Source organism: Macaca nemestrina, chromosome 1, assembly GCF_043159975.1.
Source record: "Macaca nemestrina isolate mMacNem1 chromosome 1, mMacNem.hap1, whole genome shotgun sequence".
NCBI lineage: Eukaryota > Metazoa > Chordata > Mammalia > Primates > Cercopithecidae > Macaca > Macaca nemestrina.
Genome location: NC_092125.1, coordinates 205,263,799 through 205,289,180, shown reverse-complemented (window position 1 = coordinate 205,289,180; position 25,382 = coordinate 205,263,799). Strand labels below are relative to the sequence as shown.

Sequence of the window (25,382 nt, the reverse complement as noted above, 5' to 3'; positions counted from 1 at the left end):
GAAAATGATGGACTCCGGACAGATTGATTTTTACCAACATGACAAAGTTTGCTCCAATACCTGCAGAAGCACCAAATTTGACCTTCTGATCAGCAGTGCAAGAGCTCCAGTGCCAGGACAGCAGACAAGTGTGGTGCAGACACCCACTTCGGCTGATGGTAGGGGGTAGGAAACCACCTGAAAACCCACTGTGTTTTTCAGCAGAACTTTCCTCCTTATTTCTCCCTTGTGTGTGTGTGTGTGTGTATATATATATATATATATTTTTTTTTTTTTTTTTCTTTTTGAGACGGAGTTTTGCTTTTGTTGCCCAGACTGGAGTGCAATGGTGCGATCTCAGCTCACCGCAACCTCTGCCTCCTGGGTTGAAGTGATTCTCCTGCCTCAGCCTCTCGAGTAGCTGGGATTACAGGCATGCACCACCACGCCCGGCTAATTTTGTATTTTTAGTACAAACAGGGTTTCTCCATGTTTGTTATGTGGTCTTGAACTCCCAACCTCAGGTGATCCACCTGCCTCAGCCTCCCAAAGTGCTGGGAATACAGGCATGAGCCATCACACCCGGCCTCTTGTATAATCTTAATTTCAATTCTCATGAGCATTGATGTGCCTTGTGAAGTATGCTAATCTTGGATGGGATTCCATGTTTTGGAAACATGCTTTGTTTTCTTCCAAATGATTCCTATTGGCCAGACCTCCTTCTTTGTTTTTTCCTTACAATGCATTATAAGCATTGGAAAGGTGGTTCAATAGTTATAATTATATAAGAGTTTCACTTTGGTGCCACTTTGCATATTAAGATTCAATTAGGCTGTTTTGAAAAATGGAGAATGGCGTGAACCCAGGAGGTGGAGCTTGCAGTGAGCCGAGATCACACCACTGCACTCCGGCCTGGGCGACAGAGCGAGACTCCGTCTCAAAAAAAAAAAAAAATTAGCTGGGCATGATGGCACATGCCTGTAATCCCAGCTACTCAGGAGACTGAGGCAGGAGAATCACTTGAACCTGAGAGGCAGAGGTTACCGTGAGCTGAGATCATGCCTCTGCACTCCAGCCTGGGTGACAAAGCAACACTCCGTCTCAAAAAAAAAAAAAAAGACTTTTGGTCAGTTCTAATATACTGTGTGTAACCAGTGGGTGAGTAGAAGCCAAATCTCTTGAAACCTAAATCCCTTTCAGGAAAGTATAAAATATCTGGCAGTTTGAATATTTGAACACTTGACTTTTCACTTGAAAAGTGAAAAATACTGTGAAATGTTATTTACAGTTGGCCGTTGAACAATGGGTTTGATCGGCAGGGGTCCACTTTTATGCAGCTTTTTTTTTTTTTTTTTTCCAGCCAAACATGGATTGAAAATACAGTATTTGCAGAATGCAAAACCCGGGTCTGTGAAGTGTTGACTTTTACTTTTTGTATATGTGGATTCCACGGGGCTGACTTTAGGACTTGAACATGTGCAGATTTGGTTATATATGCAGGTGGTCCACGAATTAATCCCTCATGTATACTGAGGGACAACTGTACTTCCTTTTTATTTGGCTATAAGTCCTTTACTTGATTATCTTTTGCTTGATTATTGATATCCTCCAGTGTGTAGAGTCCATACTTACCTATATTGCTTTTTGGATCAGTTTGTTTTTTCTCAATTCTCTTTGTTTAAAAGCTTTCTTTTTTTTTTTTTTTGAGATGGTCTCGCTCTGTTGCCCAGGCTGGAGTGCAGTGGGACAATCTCGGCTCAATGCAAGCTCCGCCTCCCAGGTTCACGCCATTCTCCTGCCTCAGCCTCCTGAGTAGCTGGGACTACAGGCGCCTGCCACCACGCCCGGCTAATTTTTTGTATTTTTAGTAGAGATGGGGTTTCACCGCGTTAGCCAGGGTGGTCTCGTTCTCCTGACCTCATGATCCATCTGCCTCGGCTTCCCAAAGTGCTGGGATTACAGGCATGAGCCACCGCACCTGGCCAAAAGCTTTCTTTTTTTTTTGAGACAGGGTCTTACTCTGTCACCCAGGCTGGAGTACAGTGGCACAGTCATGGTTTACTGCTGCCTTAAGCCCCTGGGCCCAGGTGATCCTCCCACCTCAGCCTAGTGAGTAACTGTAACTACAGATGTGCACCACCACACCCAGCCAATTTCTGTAGAAACTGGGTTTCGCCATGTTGCCCAGGCTGGTCTCAAACTCCTGGGCTCAAGCGATCTGCCCACCTTAGCCTCCCAAAGTGGTAGGATTACAGGCATGAGCTACCATGCCCAGTCAAAATCTTACTATACAAGTCATAGCAAAGGGTATTTTTTCCCCCTTGTGAATCTGCTATACATGAATCTCTTATCTGATTTTTATGGTCTCCATTTCTTTTACTTTGTCTTTATAGGCTAATAAATAAGTTAGATGCTTAGTATCAAACTTGCTTGTAGTAGAGCTCTTGGCAAAGCACTATACCTTTCTCTTAAATTATTTCAAGCTTTCTTCACCCTCAATAAGTCTGGGTCAGGCAGCCTAGTAGTAATGCCTATCTTCAATCTCTTTCAAAAACATATCCACCCAGGAAACACATTGCTCTTTTGTGATTTTGTAAGTTATCTTTCACTTTCTATTCAAAGTAAGAAAGCATTTTCCTTTGCAAGGCAGGTTTTCTTTAGAAAATCCAGTATTCATCCTGGCTTACCTAAGAGTCTAGTTTTTAAAATAGGGACCTGCAGCCAAGAGGCTAGAATGTTAAAATAACAAGGTCTTTGTAGCTGTTGACTATGAGATATAGGATGGCTATAATTTTTTCATTACATTCACCATTCTCACCTCTACTGGACTGCTTTTAGGTAGCATCACGCAGATTGCCATCTCAGAAGAGAGCATGGAAGAGGCAGGGCTGGAATGGAACTCAGCTCTCACCGCTGCTGTCACCATGGCCACGGAGGAGGGTGTAAAGAAAGACTCAGAGGAAATTTCAGGTATTCTTCTATAGGGCTCAGATATCTTGCAGGGTCTTGTGACCCTTATCACCATTATCATTATGGACATGGAAAGCCTCTTAATTACTTTCGCTGGATTTTCTCGTGCATATAAATACTAACTATAGCTACAAACATCCTACTTTAATCCATGCAATAACCCTGCAGAGTCACATTTTACACACAAGGAAATCAGAATTCAGAAAGGTTCAGCAACTTGCCTAAGACCAGTCACAAACAAGTGTCAGAGCTGAATTTAGCTGTTTGACTATGTAGTCTATGCTTTTCATCCGATCAAACTGCCTCCAACCTTGGCACATTTCTTAGATAACCTAAGTTTTGAGATGTTAGCTGGAAAAAATAGATGCCAAGTGTTATAGAGCATGGTGATTAATGATTGTTCACTTAGAAGGGACCAGGAGAGGCTTCACATCACCCTCCATTTATTAATTCATTTTTAGTTGGCACTGTTGTTAGGTGCTAGGTGCATAGATGAAAAGACAGGCCGGGCACGGTGGCTCACGCCTGTAGTCCTAGCACTTTGGGAGGCCAAGGTGGGTGGATCACCCGAGGTCGGGAGTTCAAGACCAGCCTGACCAACATGGAGAAACCCCGTCTCTACTAAAAATACAAAATTAGCCGGTTGTGGTGGCACATGCCTGTAATCACAGCTACTTGGGAGGCTGAGGCAGGAGAATCGCTTGAACCTGGGAGGCGGAGGTTGCAGTGAGTTGATATCGTGCCATTGCACTCCAGCCTGGGCAACAAGAACGAAACTCCATCTTAGAAAAAAAAAAAGAAAAAGAAAAAGAAAAAAAGAAAAGATGTAGCCACCACCCTCAGAGAGCTTATAGCCCCGTCTATCCAAATGTTTTGTTTTGTTTTCTTAAGTATAGGACTAGGGAGAGTATATCTTAATTAATATTTAATTTAATATCTTTACTATTTAACTTTTATGATATTAAATATCTAATATCTCATTTTTAAATTAAAATTAAATATTTAATATTAAATATGTTTATTTAATGTTTAATATCTTTATTGGAAGAAAATGACTATTCTTTGTAGTGAGAACTATGACAAATTCAGAGAATGACAAATTGAGGCAATTATCCCAAGCACCTATGCTGCTGAAGGGGCCAAATAATTGGGTGCCCACTCAGGAAGCATCTGGTATTCCAAAGCGTATTCCTTTTTTTCAGGAATGGCCCAATAAGAAATTCTTTTTTTTTTTTTTTTTTTTTTTGAGACGGAGTCTCACGCTGTTGCCCAGGCTGGAGTGCAGTGGCGCGATCTCGGCTCACTGCAAGCTCCGCCTCCCGGGTTCCCGCCATTCTCCTGCCTCAGCCTCCTGAGTAGCTGGGACTACAGGCGCCCGCCACCGCGCCCGGCTAATTTTTTGTATTTTTAGTAGAGACGGGGTTTCACTGTGGTCTCGATCTCCTGACCTTGTGATCCGCCCGCCTCGGCCTCCCAAAGTGCTGGGATTACAGGCTTGAGCCACCGCGCCCGGCCAAGAAATTCTTTTGAGTTAAAATAATTTTGAATTTCACATTGTAGAGATTTGCCTAAGTATCTGTGTAGTGTCTCTTTTTTACCCTCTGTCTTATCCTTCTTGTGCCAGAGGACACTTTGATGTTCTGGAAAGGAATAGCTGATGTAGGGCTGATGGAAGAAGTTGTCTGCAATATACAGAAGGAAATAGAGGAGCTACTCCGGGGAGTTCAGCAGCGGCTCATCCAGGCTCCCTTCCAGGTCACAGGTAAGTGCACTAATCTTAACAGTAGCAGTCATTTATTGAATACTCACCTCTGTAGGCAGGTCATGTAAGCCTTGCAAAAACCCTGATGTATAGGTATTACTATCTTAATTTTACAGATAAGGAAACTAAGGCTCATATAAATTAAGTCACTTGTCTAAGGTTCATAACTAGGTTTTGAACTCAGATCTGGCCATGCTTTTCCACAGGTAATTTTTGTCTTTATAAATGGTGCCAGTAGTCTGGGCAACATCATGAAATGCTTTGTCTCCACAAAAAAACTTTTTTTTTTAAGATGGAGTTTCACTCTTATTGCCCAGGCTGGAGTACAGTGGTGCAATCTCAGCTCACTGCAACCTCTGCCTCCTGGGTTTTAAGCAATTCTGTCTGCCTCAGCCTCCTGAGTAGCTGGGATTACAGGCGCCCACCACCATGCCCGGCTAATTTTTGTATTTTTGGTAGAGACAGGGTTTTGCCATGTTGGCCAGGCTGGTCTTGAACTCCTGACCTCAGGTGATTCCCCTGCCTCGGCCTCCTAAAGTGCTGGGATTACAGGCATGAGCCACTGCTCCTGGCCTACAAAAAGCTTTTTAAAAATTAGTCAGGTATGGTTGGTAGTGGGTGCCTGTAGTCCCAGCTACTTGGGAGGCTGAGGCTTAGAAGAATCACTTGAGCCCAGCAGTTCAATGCTGCAGTGAGCTATGATCATACAACTGTACTCCAGCCTGGGTTACAGAGCAAGACCCTGTCTCAAAAAAAAAAAAAAAACAAAAACAAAAAAAAAAACAGGCCGGGTGCAGTAGCTCACGCCTGTAATCCCCATATATTAGGAGGTTGAGAGTGGCGGATTACTGAGGTCAGGAGTTCGAGACCAACTGGCCAACATGGTGAAAACCTGTCTCTACTAAAAATACAAAAAAAAAAAAAAATTAGCTGGGTGTGGTGCATGTCTGTAATCCCAGCTACTGGAGAGGTTGAGGCACGAGAATCACTGAATCCAGGAGGTGGAGGTTTGCAGTGAGCTGAGATCACACCACTGCACTCCACTCTGGGTGACAGAGCAAGACTCCATATCAAAAAAAAAAAAAAAAAAAAAAAGAAACTGACAGAAAGCATTCTGTCTCAATATATGTATTTTCTTTTCTCTTTTTTTTTTTTTTTTTCCATGACATGGGAGTTTCACTCAGTCACCCAGGCTGGCGTGCAGTGGCACGATTTCAGCTAACTGCAACCTCCACCTCCTGGGTTCAAGCAGTTCTTCTGCCTTAGACTCCTGAGTAGCTGGGACTACAGGCTCGTGCAACCACGGCCAGCTAATTTTTTGTAATTCTAGTAGAGATGGGGTTTCACCATGTTGGCCAGGCTGGTCTCAAACTCCTAATCTTGGGTGATTCGCCCACCTCAGCCTCCCAAAGTGCTGGGATTACAGGCATGAGCCACCGCGCCCAGCCGAGATACGTATTTTCAGACTCTCTCTGTATATACTCATTATGTGTGTACGTCCACTATGTGTATATATAGAGAGTCTGAAAATTGGAGAAATCCACTTGCTTTTAGATTATTCTCATATCCTATTAACTTAAGGCTTTCTTTTTTTTTTTTTTTTTTTTTTTTTGAGACGGAGTCTCACTCTGTCCCCCTGGCTGGAGTGCAGTGGCTGGATCTCAGCTCACTGCAAGCTCCGCCTCCCGGGTTCAGGCCATTCTCCTGCCTCAGCCTCCCGAGTAGCTGGGACTACAGGTGCCCGCCACCTCGCCCGGCTAGTTTTTTTTGTATTTTTTAGTAGAGACGGGGTTTCACTGTGTTAGCCAGGATGGTCTCGATCTCCTGACCTCGTGATCCACCCGTCTCGGCCTCCCAAAGTGCTGGGATTACAGGCTTGAGCCACCGCGCCCGGCAACTTAAGGCTTTCTGAACCTACTGTGTTCACTTATAGCTGTTTCTGAATACTTTCAGGGTGCTGCTGTGCAGAATGTAAAAGGATGTTCTAATCTGATAGAAATGGGGTTATGCCAGGCGCTGTGGCTCATGCCTGTAATCCCAGAACTTTGGGAGGCTGAAGCGGGCGGATCACCTGAGGTCGGCAAGTCAAGACCAGCCTGGCCAGCATGGTGAAACCCTGTGTCTACAAAAATGCAAAAATTAGCCAGGCGTGATGGCAGGTGCCTGTAATCCCAGCTACTTAGGAGGCTGAGGTGGGAGAATTGCTTGAACCCGGCAGGCGAAGGTTGCAGTGAGCGGAGATCACACCATCGCACTCCAGCCTGGGTGACAGAGCGAGAGTCCATCTCAAAAAAAATAAAAGAAAGAAAGAAAGAAAGAAATGGGATTATGGTGAGACCTCGTATGTTCAGTGAATCCTTATTTGTTTATTTATTTATTTATTTATTTATTTATTTATTTGAGATGGAGTCTCACTCTGTTGCCTAGGCTGGAGTGCAGTGGTGTGATCTTGGCTCACTGCAACCTCTACCTCCCAAGTTCAAGTGATTCTCCTGTCTCAGTCTTCTGAATAGCTGAGATTATAGGTACACACCACCATGCCTGGCTAGGTTTTTTGTATTTTTAGTAGAGATTGGGTTTCACCATGTTGGCCAGGCTGGTCTCGAACTCCTGACCTCAGGTGATCTACCTATCTCAGCCTCCCAAAGTGTTAAGATTACAAGTGTGAGCCACCGCACCCAGCGAATTCTTATTTTTGTTAGTCATTTGTTGTTACTTCTTTATAACTCATACCTTACATACCATACACTTAAGCAAACTTGACAACAGAATCTTTTTTTTTTTTTTCCTTTGAGATGGAGTCTGGCTCTGTCGCCCAGGCTGGAGTGCTATTTCAGCTCACTGCAACCTCTGCTTCCTGGGTTCAAGCAATTCTCCTGTCCCAGCCTCCCGAGTAGCTTGGATTACAGGTGCCTGCCACCACACCTACCTAATTTTTGTGTTTTTCAGTAGAGACAGGGTTTCACCATGTTGGCCAGGCTGGTCCTGAACTCCTGACCTCAGGTAATCCACCTGTCTTGGCCTCCAACAGTGCTGGGATTATAGGCGTCAGCCACCGTGCCTGGCCTCCAGATTTGTATTTTTAAGAGATTGTTCTGGTTGCTGTGTGGAGAGTAGACTCAGACTCTATGGGGGAAAAGTAGAAAGAAGACCAGTTGGGAAGCTCTTAAAGGAATTAGTCCAAGCAAGAGATAATGTATCATGGATTAGAGCGGGTAGCGGTAGACTTAGGAAGAAGTGATTAGATTGAGAATGTATTTTGAATGTCAAACTGTCAAGTCTTGCTGATGGATTGGATGCAGGGTGAAAAAGCAAGAAAGATACTGGGATGATTCACACATTTCTGGCCTGAGCTGTGAGTGGTGATGCCATTTACTGAGATGATGGCCACTGGGAAAGGAGCAGGTTTAGAGAGGAAATCAAAATTAGTTTTACCTCTTAAATTGAGATGACTATTGGACCATCAAATAGAGATGTTACTCATCTAGACAGAAGTATGAATGTGGAATACAGGAAAGAGGTCAGGGCTGGAGATGTACATGTGGGAGTGCTCAGCATGTGTATGTTATTTCAAACCATGGGACCAAGTGAGGTGACCGTGGAAGGAATGTAGGTAAAGTTGTCCAAGTTAAGGAAGCAGTGAACACAAATACTGACCTTTTTTTTTTTTTTTTTTTTGGAGACAGGATCTTGCTCTGTCATCCAGGCTAGAGTGCAGTGATGCAGTCACAACTCACTGCAGCCTTACCCATCTGGGCTCAATTGATCCTCCTGCCTCAGTCTCCCAATGAGCTGGGACTACAGGCACATACCACTGCAGCTGGCTAATATTTGTAGTTTTTGTAGAGACTGGATTTTTGCCATATAGCCCAGGCTGGTCTCAAACTCCTGTGCTCAAGCCATCCGCATGCCTCAGCCTCCCAAAGTGCCGGGATTATAGGCGTGAGCCACCGCACCTGGCTTACAGTTCTTTTCAGAAGTTTTATATAGAAGGGAACAGAGGGCCAAGCGCGGTGGCTCATGCCTGTAATCTCAGCACTTTGGGTGGCTGAGGTGGGCATATCACGAAGTCAGGAGATGAAGACCATCCTGGCTATAACACGGTGAAACCCCGTCTCTACTAAAAGTACAAAAGATTAGCCAGGCGTGGTGGCAGGTGCCTGTAGTCCCAGCTATTCGGGAGGCTGAGGCAGGAGAATGGCGTGAACCGAGGAGGCGGAGCGTTTTTTTGTTTGAAACGGAGTCTCGCTCTGTCACCCTGGCTGGAGTGCAGTGGTGTGATCTCGGCTCACTGAAAGCTCCATCTCCCGGGTTCACACCATTCTCCTGCCTCAGCCTCCAGAGTAGCTGAAACTACAGGTGCCCACTACCCTGCCCGGCTAATTTTTTGTATTTTTAGTAGCGGCAGGGTTTCACCGTGTTAGCCAGGATGGTCTCGATCTCCTGACCTCGTGATCCACCTGCCTCAGCCTCCCAAAGTGCTGGAATTACAGGCGTGAACCACTGTGCCTGGCCCAGTTTTTTTTTTTTGAGACACAAGTTTCACTGTTGTTTCCCAGGCTGGAGTGCAATGGTGCAATCTCGGCTCACTGCAACCTCTGCTTCCCAGGTTCAAGCAATTCTCCGGCCTCAGCCTCCCAAGTCGCTGGGACTATAGACATGCACCACCATGCCCGGCCATTTTATTGTATTTTTTGTATTTAGTGGTGACGGGGTTTCACCATATTGGTCAGGCTGGTGATTCATCCACCTCAGCCTCCCAAAGGGCTGGGATTACAGACATAAGCCACCACGCCCAGCACTTTGGGAGACTGAGGCAGGTGAATCAGTTGAGATCAGGAGTTCAGGATCAGCCTGGGCAACATGGTGAAACCCTGTCTCTAATAAAAATATAAAAATTGGCCGGGCGCGGTGGCTCAAGCCTGTAATCCCAGCACTTTGGGAGGCCGAGACGGGCGGATCACGAGGTCAGGAGATCGAGACCATCCTGGCTAATATGGTGAAACCCCGTCTCTACTAAAAATACAAAAAACTAGCCGGGCGAGGTGGTGGGCGCCTGTAGTCCCAGCTACTCGGGAGGCTGAGGCAGGAGAATGGCGTAAACCCGGGAGGCGGAGCTTGCAGTGAGCTGAGATCCGGCCACTGCACTCCAGCCTGGGCGACAAAGCGAGACTCTGTCTCAAAAAAAAAAAAAAAAAAAAAAAAAAAAAAATTAGCCGGGCTTGGTGGTGCGCACCTGTAATCCCAGCTACTTAGGAGGCTGAGGCAGTCGAATCGCTTAAACCTGGGAAGCAGAGCTTGTAGTGAGCTGAGATTGTGCCACTGTACTCCAGCCTGGGTGACAGAGCAAGACTGCATCTCAAAAAAATAATAATAATAAAAATAATCTTGCATGCCAATCCTCATGTTTGACACTTAAAATATATTTCTAATCTTCATGTCTATTTTGCAGAGTATTATTAGTTCCATTCATTTTAGATGAGAAAAGAGTGAAATGACTTACCAAAGGTTGCACAGATAGAAAATAGCAAAATTGAGATGAAACTTAACTCTATCTAGTATAGGGACCATGTTTTCAAAACCTAAAGTCAGAACTATAAACAGATGCAAGATATTAAAAAAAAATTTTTTTTTGAGGTGGAGTCTAGCCCTGTCTCCCAGGCTGGAGTGCAGTGGCATGATCTTGGTTCACTGCAATGTCTGCCTCCTGGGTTCAAGCAATTCTCCTGCCTTGGCTGCCTCCCATGTAGCTAGGATTACAGGGACATGCCACCACACACAGCTAATTTTTGTATTTTTGTTAGAGACTGGGATTACAAATGTGAGCCACCGCTCCTAGCCTTAAAAATTTTTCTAATTGGCTGGGCGCGGTGGCTCATGCGTATAATCCCAGCACCTTGGGAGGCCGAGGCAGGTGGACCAAAAGGTCAGGAGTTCGAGACCAGCCTGGCCAATATGGTGAAACCCCGTCTCTACTAAAACAGCCGGGTGTGGTGGCAGGCGCCTGTAGTCCCAGCTACTCGGGAGGCTAAGGCAGGACAATCGCTTGAACCCAGGAGGTGGAGGTTGCAGTGAGCCAAGATCACGCCACTGCACTCCAGCCTGGGGGACAGAGCAAGACTCTGTCTCCAAAAAAAAGAAAAAAAAGTTTTTTCAAATTTATGTAAGTAGAGACAAGGGTCTCACTATGTTGCCCAGGCTGGTCTTGAACTCCTGGCCTCAAGTGATCCTCCCGCCTTTGCCTCCCAACGTGTTGGGATTACAGGCATGAGCCGCCATGCCCAGCCTGGTCTTTGTATTTATTTATATGGAAAGACTTACAAAAATATAACAATTAAACCAGAATTCATTATACATGTAATAAATCTTGGTTAAAAATGTGTTAAAATGCAGTTAGGAGAGTCCCATAATTTCTGGTTGTTTCATATTTATAAACAGCACAATGGAGAGTGGTGTAACATATCTGTTTTAACTGGACAGGCATGTCTTTTGTTTTAAATAGATGCTGCTGTTCTCAACAATGTAGCACACACATTTGGCCTAATGGACACAGTCAAGAAGGTTTTAGACAACAGAAGGAACCAAGTAGAGCAGGGAGAAGAACAGTTTCTCTATACTCTGACAGGTATGTGTAACTTATCTCTCTTCTTTGGTGATATGCTAATGTTCTTGTCTTCCCATTTTCTTGTTGACTAATGTTAGGGTAACTTTTTTTTTTTTTTAATAGTTTCAGATTTTGCTTTTAAAAATAAAAAAAAAGCCACAGGTGAGGTGTATTGATAAGAAACAAAAGAGGCACAAAGGAAATAAAGAAGGCAGTTGACATCATAGTCCCCCTTCTGTGTCTTGTGGAGGATTAAGATGTCTCTTAGATTGCTCCATTAATTCAATAATGTTGGTGGCAGAAGACACAAATTGATCTTTGTCTTTTTCACATTATTGATACTGCTTGTTTGGTAGATATAAATTTAGCACTTTCTCCATTGTTTGTGGTAATCAGAAATTTTGTGTAATCCCAGCACTTTGGGAGGCTGAGGCAGACAGATCACAAGGTCAAGAGATAGAGACCATCCTGGCCAACATGGTGAAACCCCATCTCTACTAAAAATACAAAAATTAGCTGAGTGTGGTGGTGTGTACCTGTAGTCCCCAGCTGCTCAGGAGGCTGAGGCAAGAGAATCGCTTGAACTCAGGTGGTGGAGGTTGCAGTGAGCCAAAATAGTGCCATTGCACTCTAGCCTGGGCAACAAGAGTGGGACTCTGTCTCAAAAAAAAAAAAAAAAAAAAAAGAAAACCTTTAAACCATCAGAAAAATGATATTTGTTAGAAATATAGGCGTTTGGTCCCTTGTCTGTATTATTTTTATTTTTATTTTTTATTTTTATTTTATTTTATTTTTTTTTTGAGACGGAGTCTCGCTCTGTAGCCCGGGCTGGAGTGCAGTGGCCGGATCTCAGCTCACTGCAAGCTCCGCCTCCCAGGTTTACGCCATTCTCCTGCCTCAGCCTCCCGAGTAGCTGGGACTACAGGCGCCCGCCACCTCGCCCGGCTAGTTTTTTTTTTGTATTTTTTAGTAGAGATGGGGTTTCACGGTGTTCGCCAGGATGGTCTCGATCTCCTGACCTCGTGATCCGCCCGTCTCGGCCTCCCAAAGTGCTGGGATTACAGGCTTGAGCCACCGCGCCCGGCCTATTTTTATTTTTATTTTTTTTATTTTTTTGAGATGGAGTCTCGCTCTGTCGCCCAGGCTGGAGTGCAGTGGCCGGATCTCAGCTCACTGCAAACTCCGCCTCCCGGGTTTACGCCATTCTCCTGCCTCAGCCTTCCGAGTAGCTGGGACTACAGGCACCCGCCACCTCGCCCGGCTAGTTTTTTTGTATTTTTTAGTAGAGACAGGGTTTCACCATGTTAGCTAGGATGGTCTCGATCTCCTGACCTCGTGATGCTCCCGTCTCGGCCTCCCAAAGTGCTGGGATTACAGGCTTGAGCCATCGCGCCCGGCCGTCTGTATTATTTTTTCAGATGGTTTTAATCATTGTGTACATAAAGTTTTGTTTTCTGCTTTTTTTCATCGTGACATACTAATATTTTTCTTTTTGTTTGTTTTTGAGACAGGGTCTCACTCTGTCACTGAGGCTGCAGTGCAGTGGCATAGTCACGGCTCACTGCAACTTTGACCTTCCCCGAGCTCAGGTGACCCTCCCACCTCAGCCTCCTGAATAGCTGGGACTACAGGTGTGTACCACCATGCCCAGCTGTTTTATATTTTTGGTAGGGATGGGGTTTTGCCATATTGCCCAGGCTGGTCTCAAACTCCTGGGCTCAAGTTATCCACCCACCTCAGCCTCCCAAAGTGCTGGGATTACTAGTGTGAGCCATTGCGCTCAGCCCTATTAATATTTTTCAAGTTGCTACTCAGTATTATACCTGGACATTCTTCTAGGGATGACATTTATTTATTTATATATTTTATTTAATTAATTTATTTTTTTTGAGACAGAGTCTCGCTCTCTCGCCCAGGCTGGTGTGCAGTGGCGCGATCTCGGCTCACTGCAAGCTCCGCCTCCTGGGTTCACGCCATTCTCCTGCCTCAGCCTCCTGAGTAGCTGGGACTACAGGCGTCCGCCACCACGCCTGGCTAACTCTTTTGTATTTTTAGTAGAGACAGGGTTTCACCGTGTTAGCCATGATGGTCTCGATCTCCTGACCTTGTGATCCACCCACCCCAGACTTCCAAAGTGTTGGAATTACTGGCGTGAGCCACTGCGTCCGGCCATTTATTTATTTATTTTATTTATTTTTGTTTTTTGAGATGGAGTTTCACTCTTGTTGCCCGGGCTGGAGTGCAGTCACATGATCTCGGCTCACCACAGCCTCTGCCTCCCGGGTTCAAGCAATTCTTCTGCCTCAGTCGCCCAAGTAACTGGGATTACAGGCATGCACCACCACACCCGGCTAATTTTGTATTTTTAATAGAGATGGGGATTGACCATGTCAGTCAGGCTGGTCTCAAACTCCCAACCTCAGGGGATCTATCTGCCTGCCTTGGCCTCCCAAAGTGCTGGGATTACAGGTGTGAGCCACCACGCCTAGCCTTATTTTTATTTTTATTTACTTATTTATTCATTTATTTATTTTGAGATGGAGTTTCACTCTTGTTGCCCAGGCTGGAGTGCAATGGTGCGATCTCAGCTAACCGCAGCCTCTACCTCCCGAGTTCAAGTGATTCTCCTGCCTTAGACTCCCAAGTAGCTGGGATTACAGGCATGTGCTACCTACCACACCTGGCTAATTTTGTATTTTTAGTAGAGACAGGGTTTCTCCATGTTGGTCAGGCTGGTCTCGAACTCCTGACCTCAAGTGATCCACCCGCCTCGGCCTCCCAAAGTACTGGGATTACAGGCATGAGCCAGTGTGCCCGGCCACTCTTGGCGTTTTATAGTATAAGTCATTGGAAAAACCAAAGTGTTTTTCCCATGCTCATACACTCAGTATAGCACAGAACACTTCTGTAATCAGATGTGTAGGGGTTTTTCTGCATATACCGAGCAATCAACTCTCCAGTGGACACTGACTGGGTATATATAATTCAGTTCAATTCTGATACTGTCCACCTGGAGATAGCATCAGATCACACAGGTAAGGCGCAGTCTCAAAAGACTGCCTCCCATTCAGCCCCAGGTTGTGACCTGTGCTTTTTTTTTTCCAATTAATTGTTGAAGGCAAACTGCAAAATGACCTGTGCTTCTGACCAACTGGCTATAAATTGGGGTTCCCACAATCACCTTCTTGTGTTTGATTAATTTGCTAAGGTGGCTCACAGAACTCAGAGAAGCAGTCACTCAATGTTTATTGGGTTTATTATAAAGGTTATTACAGAGGATACAGATGAATGACCAGATGGAAGAGATGCATGGGACAAGGTGGGAAGGAGAGTGGGACTTCCATGCACTCTGTAGTCATGCCACTCTCAGGAACCTCCAACAATCCGATGCTCTCTGAACCCTGTACTTTTGGGGTTTTATGGAGGCTTCATTATATAGGTATGATTGATTACCTCATTGGCCATTGGTAATCAGCCTACAGCCTCTCTCCACTCCTTGGAGGTTGTAGGGGTAGGGCTGAAAGTCTTAATCCTTCAATCATGCCTGGTTCTTTCTGGTGACTAGCCCCCATCTTGAATCTAGCTAAAGCTTCCCAGATACCAGTCATCTCATTAAGATATAAAGACATTGGCTGGGCGCGGTGGCTTAAGCCTGTAATCCCATCATTTTGGTAGGCCAAGGTGGGCGGATCATGAGGTCAGGAGATCGAGACCATCCTGGCTAACACGGTGAAACTCTGTCTCTACTAAAAATACAAAAAATTAGCCAGGCATGGTGATAGGCATCTGTAGTCCCAGCTACTCGGGAGGCTGAGGCAGGAGAATGGCATAAACCTGGGAGGCAGAGTTTGCAGTGAGCTGAGATCGCGCCACTGCACTCTAGCCTGGGTGACAGAGCGAGACTCCGTCTCAAAAAAAAATATATATATATATAATATATACGTATATATATGTGTGTGTGTGTGTGTATATATATATAAAGACATTTAGGTCGGACGCACTGGCTCACGCCTGTAATCTCAGCACTTTGGGAGGCCGAGGCGGGCGGATCATAAAGTCAAGAGATTGAGACTATCCTGGCCAACATGATGAAACCCCATCTCTACTAAAAATACAAATATTAGTTGGGCATGGTGGTGCATGCCTGTAGTACCAGCTAGTCGGGAGGCTGAGGCAGGATAATCGCTTGAACCAGGGAGGCGGAGGTTGCAGTGAGCCAAGATCGCGCCATTACACTCCAGCCTGGCGACAGAGCAAGACTCTGTCTCAAACAAACAAACAAAAAGAGATATAAAGACATTTACTGCTCTAGAGATCCATGTATTTTTAGGAGCTGTGTGCCAGGATCCAGGGTCAGAGACTAAATATGTATTTCTTATTATATCACAATATAACACATAGGGAGCAAAGTGTTCTATAAGTGTAACTGATTATTGGGTGCTTATCAGGTACTAAGTAATAAAGAGGTTCCATTGTGGAACCTAACTTACCAGGGGTCACCTAGGTTGGACTGGACACTTGGGAGAGGGATAGTGATAGGCGTATTATAATGCAAAGGCAACCAAGTTGACCGTCAGATGATTTTTGTCCTGGCCCTACTTTTATAACCTTAAGTTAGTCACTTTCCCTCTCTGGATCCCTGTTAAAATGAATTTGTTTGAACTCTTAAGACCTCTTTTAGTTCTGTAATTTTTAGGGACTTCTTCTGTAACTTTCTGTAGACCTTTCTGGGCAACAATCGTAAACTGTGGCTATTTGAGTCACCAGCAAAGTAGTTTTCCAGCCAATGCAGCAAGGCATTCTTGCCTTGAAGGATAGTTTGAAAATCACTGTTTTTTGGAGTGGCCATTGTAGCTTCTTTGTAGGTCCATGAGAGTTCCAAGGGACTGTGCAGGCTGGGCGCACTGACTTATGCCTGTAATCCCAACACTTTGGGAAGGTGAGGTGGGTGGATCACTTGAGGCCAGAAGTTTGAGGCTGTAGTGCACAACGATAGCACCTGTGAATAGCCGCTACCCTCCAGCCTAGGCAACATAGCCAGACCCTGCCCCCCAAAAAAAAGCACAACAAGAAGGAAAACAATATCACGACTTGCCTGAGGCTACTTAGTAACAAAACCAGACAGAGACACCAAGTCTCCTGACTCTCAGTTTAATGCTCCCAAGATTTTACTTCCCTCCACACAAAGTCTTTTCTTTTTTTCCATAGACTTGGAACGCCAGTTGGAGGAGCAGAAGAAACAAGCCCAGGATCACAGGCTAAAATCTCAGACGGTTCAAAATGTGGTACTGATGCCTGTGAGCACTCCTAAGCCTCCAAAACGGCCCCGGCTCCAGCGGCCAGCCTCCACCACTGTCTTGAGCCCTTCTCCTCCTGTCCAGCAGCCTCAGTTCACAGTCATCTCACCCATCACCATCACCCCAGTGGGTCAGTCATTTTCCATGGGCAATATTCCAGTGGCCACCCTCAGCCAGGGCTCCAGTCCTGTGACTGTCCACACACTGCCTTCTGGCCCTCAGCTCTTCCGCTATGCCACAGTGGTCTCCTCTGCCAAGAGCAGCTCACCAGACACAGTGACCATCCACCCTTCATCTAGCTTGGCGCTGCTGAGCTCTACTGCCATGCAGGATGGGAGTACCCTGGGCAACATGACCACCATGGTTAGCCCTGTGGAATTGGTGGCCATGGAGTCCGGCCTAACCTCGGCAATTCAGGCTGTTGAAAGCACCTCAGAGGATGGGCAGACCATCATTGAGATTGACCCAGCCCCGGACCCAGAGGCTGAAGATACTGAGGGCAAAGCGGTCATCTTGGAGACAGAGCTGAGGACTGAGGAGAAAGTTGTGGCTGAGATGGAAGAACACCAGCATCAAGTTCACAATGTGGAGATTGTGGTCTTAGAGGATTAACTGGGGATCTCAGGGCCAGGAGTTATGTTTTGATTTGGAATTTTAATTATTTGTTTATTTTTATCATTGTCCCACTCATTTCCACATAGGACCCTTTTTAAAAAAAAACAAAACAAAATCTTATTGTTGTAACTGAAAATGTTGGGTTCCTCCCACTCCCTCATTGAAAAATGGACAAAACGAGCTGCCCTTCCAGAAGTTGAGAGTAGGTCATTCAATGTCCTAATCATCTTACACCAAGAAAGTAATTTCTTTTAGGGGAAGTGTCAAGATAACGAGTAACCCTATCCAGAAAGCCATTTACAGGCTCATTTCTCTGTGTAGGCATGTGGTTTTATTCTTGTAAAGATGCATTGACCAAACTCCGGAACACAGATCTGACACTGGAAGGCAACCCATTTGCATGTGGATGCAGAAGGGCACTTTATTTTGTATCCTGAAAAGGGCCTACAGAGGCCAGTACAAAACTCTGAAACAAAAGGAAGTTGACTCTGCTTTGAGGGGAAGGTGGCATGCCAGCACTAGCTTAAAAAGGGAAGTGCTAGCCGGGCGCGGTGGCTCACGCCTGTAATCCCAGCACTTTGGGAGGCCGAGGCGGGTGGATCACGAGGTCAGGAGTTTGAGACCAGCCTGACCAACATGGTGAAACCCCGTATCTACTAAAAATACAAAAAGAAATTAGCCGGATGTGGTGGCGGGTGCCTGTAATCCCAGCTATTTGGGAGGCCAAGGCAGGAGAATTGCTCGAACCTGGGAAGGCAGAGGTTGCAGTGAGCCAAGACCGCACCACTGCACTCCAGCCTGGGCAACAAGAGCGATACTCCATCTCAAAAAAAAAAAAAAAAAGGAAGTGCTTTGACAAGTATGGGCAGGGAAATCATCTTACTTCCAGAGGTGCAACTGACACCTCTGGAGATCTCTAAAAGTTAGTACCGTGAGTGCCATTTTGAGAAGAGGGTGGTAATAAGTGGAAGGCACATCTCCACAGAACAAGTGGCAGCAGTGGCCTCTGATTTTGCAGAAATGGAAAGCCAAGGCCGGGTGCGGTGGCTAACACCTGTAATCCCAGCACTTTGGGAGGCCGAGGTGGGCGAATCACCTGAGGTCAGGAGTTTGAGGCCAGCCACTAAAAAAAAAATTAGCTGGGCATGGTGGCAGGCGCCTGTAATACCAGCTACTTGGGAGACTGAGGCAGGAGAATTGCTTGAACCTGGGAGGTGGAGGTTGCAATGAGCTGAGATTACGCCATTGCACTCTAACCTAGGCGAGAAGAGTGAAACTCTATCTCAAAAAAAAGAGAAAGAAATGGAAAGCCAAGGATGATGCTACAGCTGTGCTTTGGGGTTCAAGGTAGTAGCTTACCTTGTTCCACACTTTGTCAAAGCACTCACCCTCCTAAATTAGGATCAGTCCATTTATTTGAAACTGTGCAATGTGATGTAAATTGCTCTGGTTCTTGGACTGTGGCTGTCACAGGGATGGGGCTCCAAGGCCATCATTTTCATTGCATGACTCCAGGATCAGGGAGTTCCTCCATCACACCAGCTGCCATTTTTGGTGGGGCCATTTTTTTGGCTTTGGAACCAAAAGCAGCCACTCATTTGGTGCTTCCTCTTGTTCTGCCCTCCATCCCTCAACTCTTAATGGCATCTGTCTCCTGGAACCCACGCTCTTCAGCTTTTTGGCTGATTTGGAGAACAGTGACAGGTGCCTGCCTGCCTTCATCCCCTTTTAGATTCATTTATACCACAGATGTTTCTGTGAGATACTGAGATCATAAAAAGCTTTAGGCTTGGCAGAGAGGACTCAACACCCCCAGGCTTTCCTGAGGCACCAACTAGATGTCTCCTGAGTGAGCTGGACTCCCTGGGAAAGAAGCATTGTCTGCAACATTATATTATAGGAAATGTACCAGGAATGTCAATAATAATGTGTTGGGGGGGAGGGGGTTATGTTTTTTGTTTTGTTTTTAATGTTGTTTGTATATTTAGAGCTGGGCCATTTTCCGTGCTGTGATTCCTTCTCTTTGACCCTCTTCAGTGTTTGGGGCAAGAGTGGACCCTGGTTTTTATTTCTTTGATTGCATTGTTTACTGCACTAGGAAAAATATAGGGATGCAGGGAAACTACAGACAAATGAAAGGAAAAATAGGTCAAAAAAGAAAGCACACACCTTAGGAGTGGGAGTAATTTTTTTTATTAAAAACATAACTTTGACCTGTAGTTTCTTTTTCTTTTTTATTTTTAAGAAGGCATCTATCAGAAGCCATGTTTCTTCCAACAGATGTTGGAAACCCCATCGAGCAAGTAAAAGTTTCATTCTCCATCCCTCAGATGGCTGTACTTGGCCAAAGAAACCCTGTAACATGAGAAGGTTACTCTTTTTTTTTTCCCCGAGACGGAGTCTTGCTCTGTAGCCCAGGCTGGAGTGCAGTGGCGCAACTTCAGCTCACTGCAACCTCTGCCTTCTGGGTTCAAGCAATTCTCCTGCCTCAGCCTCCTAAGTAGCTGGGATTACAGGCTCCCGCCACCACGCCCGGCTAATTTTTGTATTTTTAGTAGAGATGGAGTTTCGCCATGTTGGCCAGGCTGGTCTCGAACTCCTGGCCTCAAGCGATCTGCCCACCTTGGGCTCCCAAGGTGTTGGGATTGTAGGCATGAGCCACCGCACCCAGCCTGAAGGTCACTCTTAAGAATGAGATTTATGAACTCCATACAGTTGTAGATTTCAGTTTTTAAATAGTCTGGGGTTTTATTTTTCTTTTCAAAATATCTAATAGACTTAGCAATCAATGTAGAACAAATATTTGGCCCTTAATATATCTTTAGTGAGGGAAGTAGCTTTTATTTCCTGCTTCTTTAGGTTTTCTGTTGGTACATAAAAACAAAATTGCTATCTAAGACTGAATCTACTTGAATCTAGGAAGGCACATCTCATCCGTATTGTGGTTTGTAGGGACACTTTTCTCTTTCCCAGAGATGAGAGGACCAATTCAGGACAGAAGAGCCCTCGTGAATACCAACATGCTAGCTCAGGTTCCGTTCTTTCCTCCATCAGAGCTATTGGTCAGGGTTTTAAGGTAGTGTGTGCATCATGCTTCCAAAGTCAAGAGATTTCCTCAAACAGCCTGTTTACTAGATGAATTTTCCAGCTGGTGAAATACATGAGCTTTGTTGTTTTCCCGGTCTTCCAATAGCCTGTCATTATTGTTAGATATTATGGCATCTGTTGTTGAATGTGGGTTCCCTTACAGCCCTGGTCTAGATGATCCTAGATGGGGTGAGACATATGCAAGCCATTGGTATGTGCATAAGCAGTTGCAATGAACCATTCCTTAGGCTGACTTGGTAATAGCCATTTATCTTTCTGTTCATGCATTGAATAAACATTTTTAAGAACTATCTATGTGCCAGGCTTTGTGCTAGGCACTGACAGTAGAGAGATGAAGACATAGTCCTTGCACTCAAGGAATTCATACTCCAGATGTCTGGAGTTAAGAAATACGTATTTCCACGAGGCGCGGTGGCTCACACCTAGAATCCCAGCACCTTCAGAGGCTGAGGCAGAATTGCTTGAGGCCAAGAGTTTAAGACTACCCTGGTCAACATAGCTAGACCCCATCTCTACAAAAAAAAATGTAAAAATTAGTCAAGTGTTGTGGCTCACACTTGTAGACACAATTACTCAGGATGCTGAGGCAAGAGGATTTTGCTTGGGCCTAGGAGTTCAAGGCTGTAGTGAGCTATGACTGTGCTACTGTACTCTAGCCTAGGCAACAGAGCAACACCCCCAGCTCAGAAAACCAAAACTAGGCCGGGCGCGGTGGCTCAAGCCTGTAATCCCAGCACTTTGGGAGACCGAGACGGGCGGATCACGAGGTCAGGAGATCGAGACCATCCTGGCTAACACGGTGAAACCCCGTCTCTACTAAAAAATACAAAAAACTAGCCGGGCGAGGTGGCAGGCGCCTGTAGTCCCAGCTACTCGGGAGGCTGAGGCAGGAGAATGGCGTGAACCCGGGAGGCGGAGCTTGCAGTGAGCTGAGATCCGGCCACTGCATTCCAGTCTGGGCGGCAGAGCGAGACTCCGTCTCAAAAAAAAAAAAAAAAAAAAAGAAAGAAAACCAAAACTACACATTTCATTATAATTGGTTTCCTTTGTAATCCTATGTATTTTATTTTATGCTTTGAAAAACATTATTTAAGAATTGGTTCATAGGTTTCAGCAGACTGCCAAAGGTACAAACAAGCAGCTTTCCTCTACTGAGGTACTGAAACAAATGCTACTGGGATAAGTGCTGTGTGTGATAGGGCTATTGGCTAGGAGCTGAGAGAACAAAGCATGAAGCGCCTAACCCAGCTTAGGGGTGTGGAGGTGGGGTCAGCAAATAAGGGAGATCTTCCTGGAGAATGCATATACCTAAGCTGATTTAAGAGAGACCACTTTTGGCTAGGTTTATTGTACTGGTTGATTTTCAAGTAATTGGGCTTATTTATTCTAGAGAAAAAGTCTTCAGTCTCTTGCTTCTGCCTGCAGAGCAAGGCAGAGTCAGCAACACGGGCAGTCTCTCCACTGGAGAACGCTGAGTCATGCATGGGCTTCTCCAAGTTTCCATCATATGGGACCCAGTGTTGAATCCAGTGCAGGACTGGAGTCTAGCTGGCAAAGGGTAAATGCCCCAAGCCTTTCTGCCATATGGTTTCCACGAAGGCCTGAGAGTCAACTGTACCACTGTCTTGTGTTGGCCATGTCCCTGTTTAGTCCCTGCCTTGTTCTCTTCCCTTTCTCAATTTCCAAGCTCCACCCACTCCTAAAAATACCAGTCATTCTGAAGTAAAAAATGGACAATAAACATGAATATTCAAGATTCAAAGCCACTTCATATGAAGGTTCTTTCGCACCTCTGTCCTTATTAGGGAAGGAGGACCAATGTTAATCCAAACATCTGGAAAATTAATATTCAGTTCAGGTAGTTTGTACACCCACTAGTAGCATTTTATCCCATTTCATGAAAGGCATTAAAGGTAAGACTATGGTGGAGAGTGTTGATTATGAAGATAGTAAAAGTCAAGCATGAAATGTGGAATTAGTAGTCGAGTTACAGCATCCAGGTTTTAGTACTATCAAAGAGATGGAAAGGACAAAGGAAAGGTTGAATTCAGAAAATAAGGCTTGAGGTTGTGATTCACCTTGGGCAGTACTCCTGAGGAACTCGTCCTCTCTGAGACATAATGTCATACACTAGCCTAGCTCCTGCATTTTCAGACAACTCTCCTAGTACAATTGATCACTTTCCTGGGGGTGCAGCACATCCCTTACTCCAGGATAGTTCCTCCCTGGGAAATCCTCCCTGGGAAATTTTTGTGTAGTCTGAAACGTACTGCCATAACAACCAAGGTTGTCAGGGACCTCAAGGGTGTGGTGTAATTATGTTAGACTTGGACTCTTGGTTGGGCACGGTGGCTCACACCTGTAATCCCAGCACTTTGGGAGGCCGAGGTGGGCGGATCACCTGAGGTCGGGAGTTCGAGACCAGCCTGAGCAACATGGAGAAACCCTGTCTCTACTAAAAATACAAAATTAGCCAGGCATGGCGCATGCCTGTAAATCTCAGCTACTTGGGGGGCTGAGGCAGGAGAATCACTTGAACCCAGGAGGTAGAGGTTGCGGTGAGCTGAGATCGTGACATTGCACTCCAGCCTGGGTAATAAGAGTGAAACTCTGTATCAAAAAAAAAAGATTTGGACTCTTTGTCCCTAGAATTTCTGTTCTTAGGCAGCCCTATTTGAGCCCTTTCCAGGTTTCCTTCCCAAGTCCTGCAATACCTTAGCCCTGAGTTAGGCAATTTGACTTCCTCTAGAAGGTTCTACTTGCCTCAGACTCCCGTATCCAGACACCTACATCATCCTTCTTCTTTAGCTCTTTTGGGAACCATGATTTAGTTCCCAAATTCTGTCATGTTAGTAACTTTGCCTTCCTGCCATGGCAGTAACTCTTTCAACTCTTGAGATGATCATCTCTTCCCAACTAAAGTAATGCCACCCCCAGGACCCAAACCTGAGCATACATTCATAGACCGCAGTCTTCACTAACTACAACAACCTTGCTGACACCGTTAGTCACCTGAATTGAAGCCCTTTTGCGATGTGCTTACATAGTGACATTAGGCAAGTTCCCCTAAGACAAACAGACTCTAAAAAACTATCTTCTACACCTGATTGATTACCCCTGGTCCATGGCCCCAGGCTTAGACATACCTTGTTTTCCTGGGTAACTTACTTCAGCCCAGTATGAGTAACAATACATAAACACATGGATTTATTTTTCTAGTTTGAGAACAAGAATGAACAATAGGTTTGGATCGCATATAATGGTAAACCTGAGGCTGAGTAAGGACCCAGAGAGAGCTTCCTCACTGGGCTTTGTAGGAGATACTCTAAAGAAAGCACACATAGAAGGAATTTACCTGATTTCAAAGTTTCCTTTTTTTTTTTTTTTTGAGATGGAGTCTCACTCTGTCACCCAGGCTGGAGTGCAGTGGCGCAATCTCATCTCACTGCAAGCTCTGCCTTCCAGGTTCACGCCATTCTCCTGCCTCAGCCTCCCTAGTAGCCAGGACTACAGGTGCCAGCCACCACACCCGGATAGTTTTGTTTTTGTATTTTTAGTAGAGACGGGGTTTCACCGTGTTAGCCAGGATGGTCTCGATCTCCTGACCTCATGATCTACCTGCCTAGGCCTCCCAAAGTGCTGGGATTACAGGTGTGAGCCACCACGCCCAGCCTCAAAGTTTACTTAAAAAATAAAAGTCTCTGATATTTTCTTTTTCTTTTTCTTTTTTTTCCTTTGTGAGACGTAGTCTTGCTCTGTTGCTGAGGCTGGAGTGCAATGGCACCATCTCTACTCACTGCAACCTCCACCTCCCGAGTTCAAATGATTCTCCTGCCTCAGCCTCCCAAGTAGCTGGGACTACAGACACACCCCACCACGCCCGGCTAATTTTTTGTATTTTTAGCAGAGACAGGGTTTCGCCATGTTGGCCAGGATGGCCTCAAACTTCTGGCCTCAAGTGATCAGCCCGCCTCAGCCTCCTAAAGTGCTGGGATTACAGGCATGAGTCACCACGCCCGGCCCTCTGATGTTTTCTTAAAGATGTCTATACATGTCAGGCGCGGTGGCTCAAGCCTGTAATCCCAGCACTTTGGGAGGCCGAGACGGGCGGATCACGAGGTCAGGAGATCGAGACCATCCTGGCTAACACGGTGAAACCCCGTCTCTACTAAAAAAATACAAAAAAAAAAAAAAAAAAAAAAAAAAAAAAACTAGCCGGGCGCGGTGGCGGGCGCCTGTAGTCCCAGCTACTCGGGAGGCTGAGGCAGGAGAATGGCGTAAACCCAGGAGGCAGAGCTTGCAGTGAGCCGAGATCCGGTCACTGCACTCCAGCCTGGGCGACAGAGCGAGACTCCGCCTCAAAAAAAAAGAAAGATGTCTATATATTATAAAGTAAACTGGATGCTCACAGCCATGATTCAGCCTGAAGACTGACTTACATTTTTTTTTTTTTTTGAGACGGAGTCTTGCTCTGTCCCCCTGGCTGGAGTGCAGTGGCACTATCTCGGCTCACTGCAAGCTCCACCTCCCGGGATCATGCCATTCTCCTGCCTCAGCCTCCCCAGTAGCTGGGACTACAGGCGCCCGCCACCGCGCCCGGCTAATTTTTTTCTGTATTTTTTTTTTTTTTTTTTTTTTTTTTTTTTGAGACGGAGTCTTGCTCTGCCGCCCAGGCTGGGGTGCAGTGGCCGGATCTCAGCTCACTACAAGCTCCGCCTCCCAGGTTTACGCCATTCTCCTGCCTCAGCCTCCCGAGTAGCTGGGACTACAGGCGCCCGCCACCTCACCCGGCTAGTTTTTTGTATTTTTTAGTAGAGACGGGGTTTCACCGTGTTAGCCAGGATGGTCTCGATCTCCTGACCTCGTGATCCGCCCGTCTCGGCCTCCCAAAGTGCTGGGATTACAGGCTTGAGCCACCGCGCCCGGCCTTTTTCTGTATTTTTAGTAGAGACGGGGTTTCACCGTGTTAGCCAGGATGGTCTCGATCCTCTGACCTTGTGATCCGCCCGTCTCAGCCTCCCAAAGTGCTGGGATTACAACATTTTTT

The 25,382-nt window shown here is 45.7% G+C and overlaps 1 protein-coding gene across 5 annotated transcripts in view; it reads left to right on the top strand.

The window, feature by feature from the left end:
* LOC105494573 (glucocorticoid modulatory element binding protein 1) overlaps positions 1 to 20,625 on the top strand; it is a 54,341-nt gene extending 33,716 nt beyond the window's left edge. For all 5 annotated transcript variants that reach the window (XM_071097538.1, XM_071097536.1, XM_071097537.1 and 2 more), the window contains 5 exons: positions 1 to 158; positions 2,818 to 2,949; positions 4,574 to 4,711; positions 11,214 to 11,336; positions 16,524 to 20,625. In XM_071097538.1, coding sequence (XP_070953639.1) covers positions 1 to 158; positions 2,818 to 2,949; positions 4,574 to 4,711; positions 11,214 to 11,336; positions 16,524 to 17,224 — 1,252 coding nt within the window. In that variant the 3' untranslated portion in view covers positions 17,225 to 20,625. The remainder of the gene's footprint in view (positions 159 to 2,817; positions 2,950 to 4,573; positions 4,712 to 11,213; positions 11,337 to 16,523) is intronic.
* Positions 20,626 to 25,382: the final 4,757 nt, after the last annotated feature.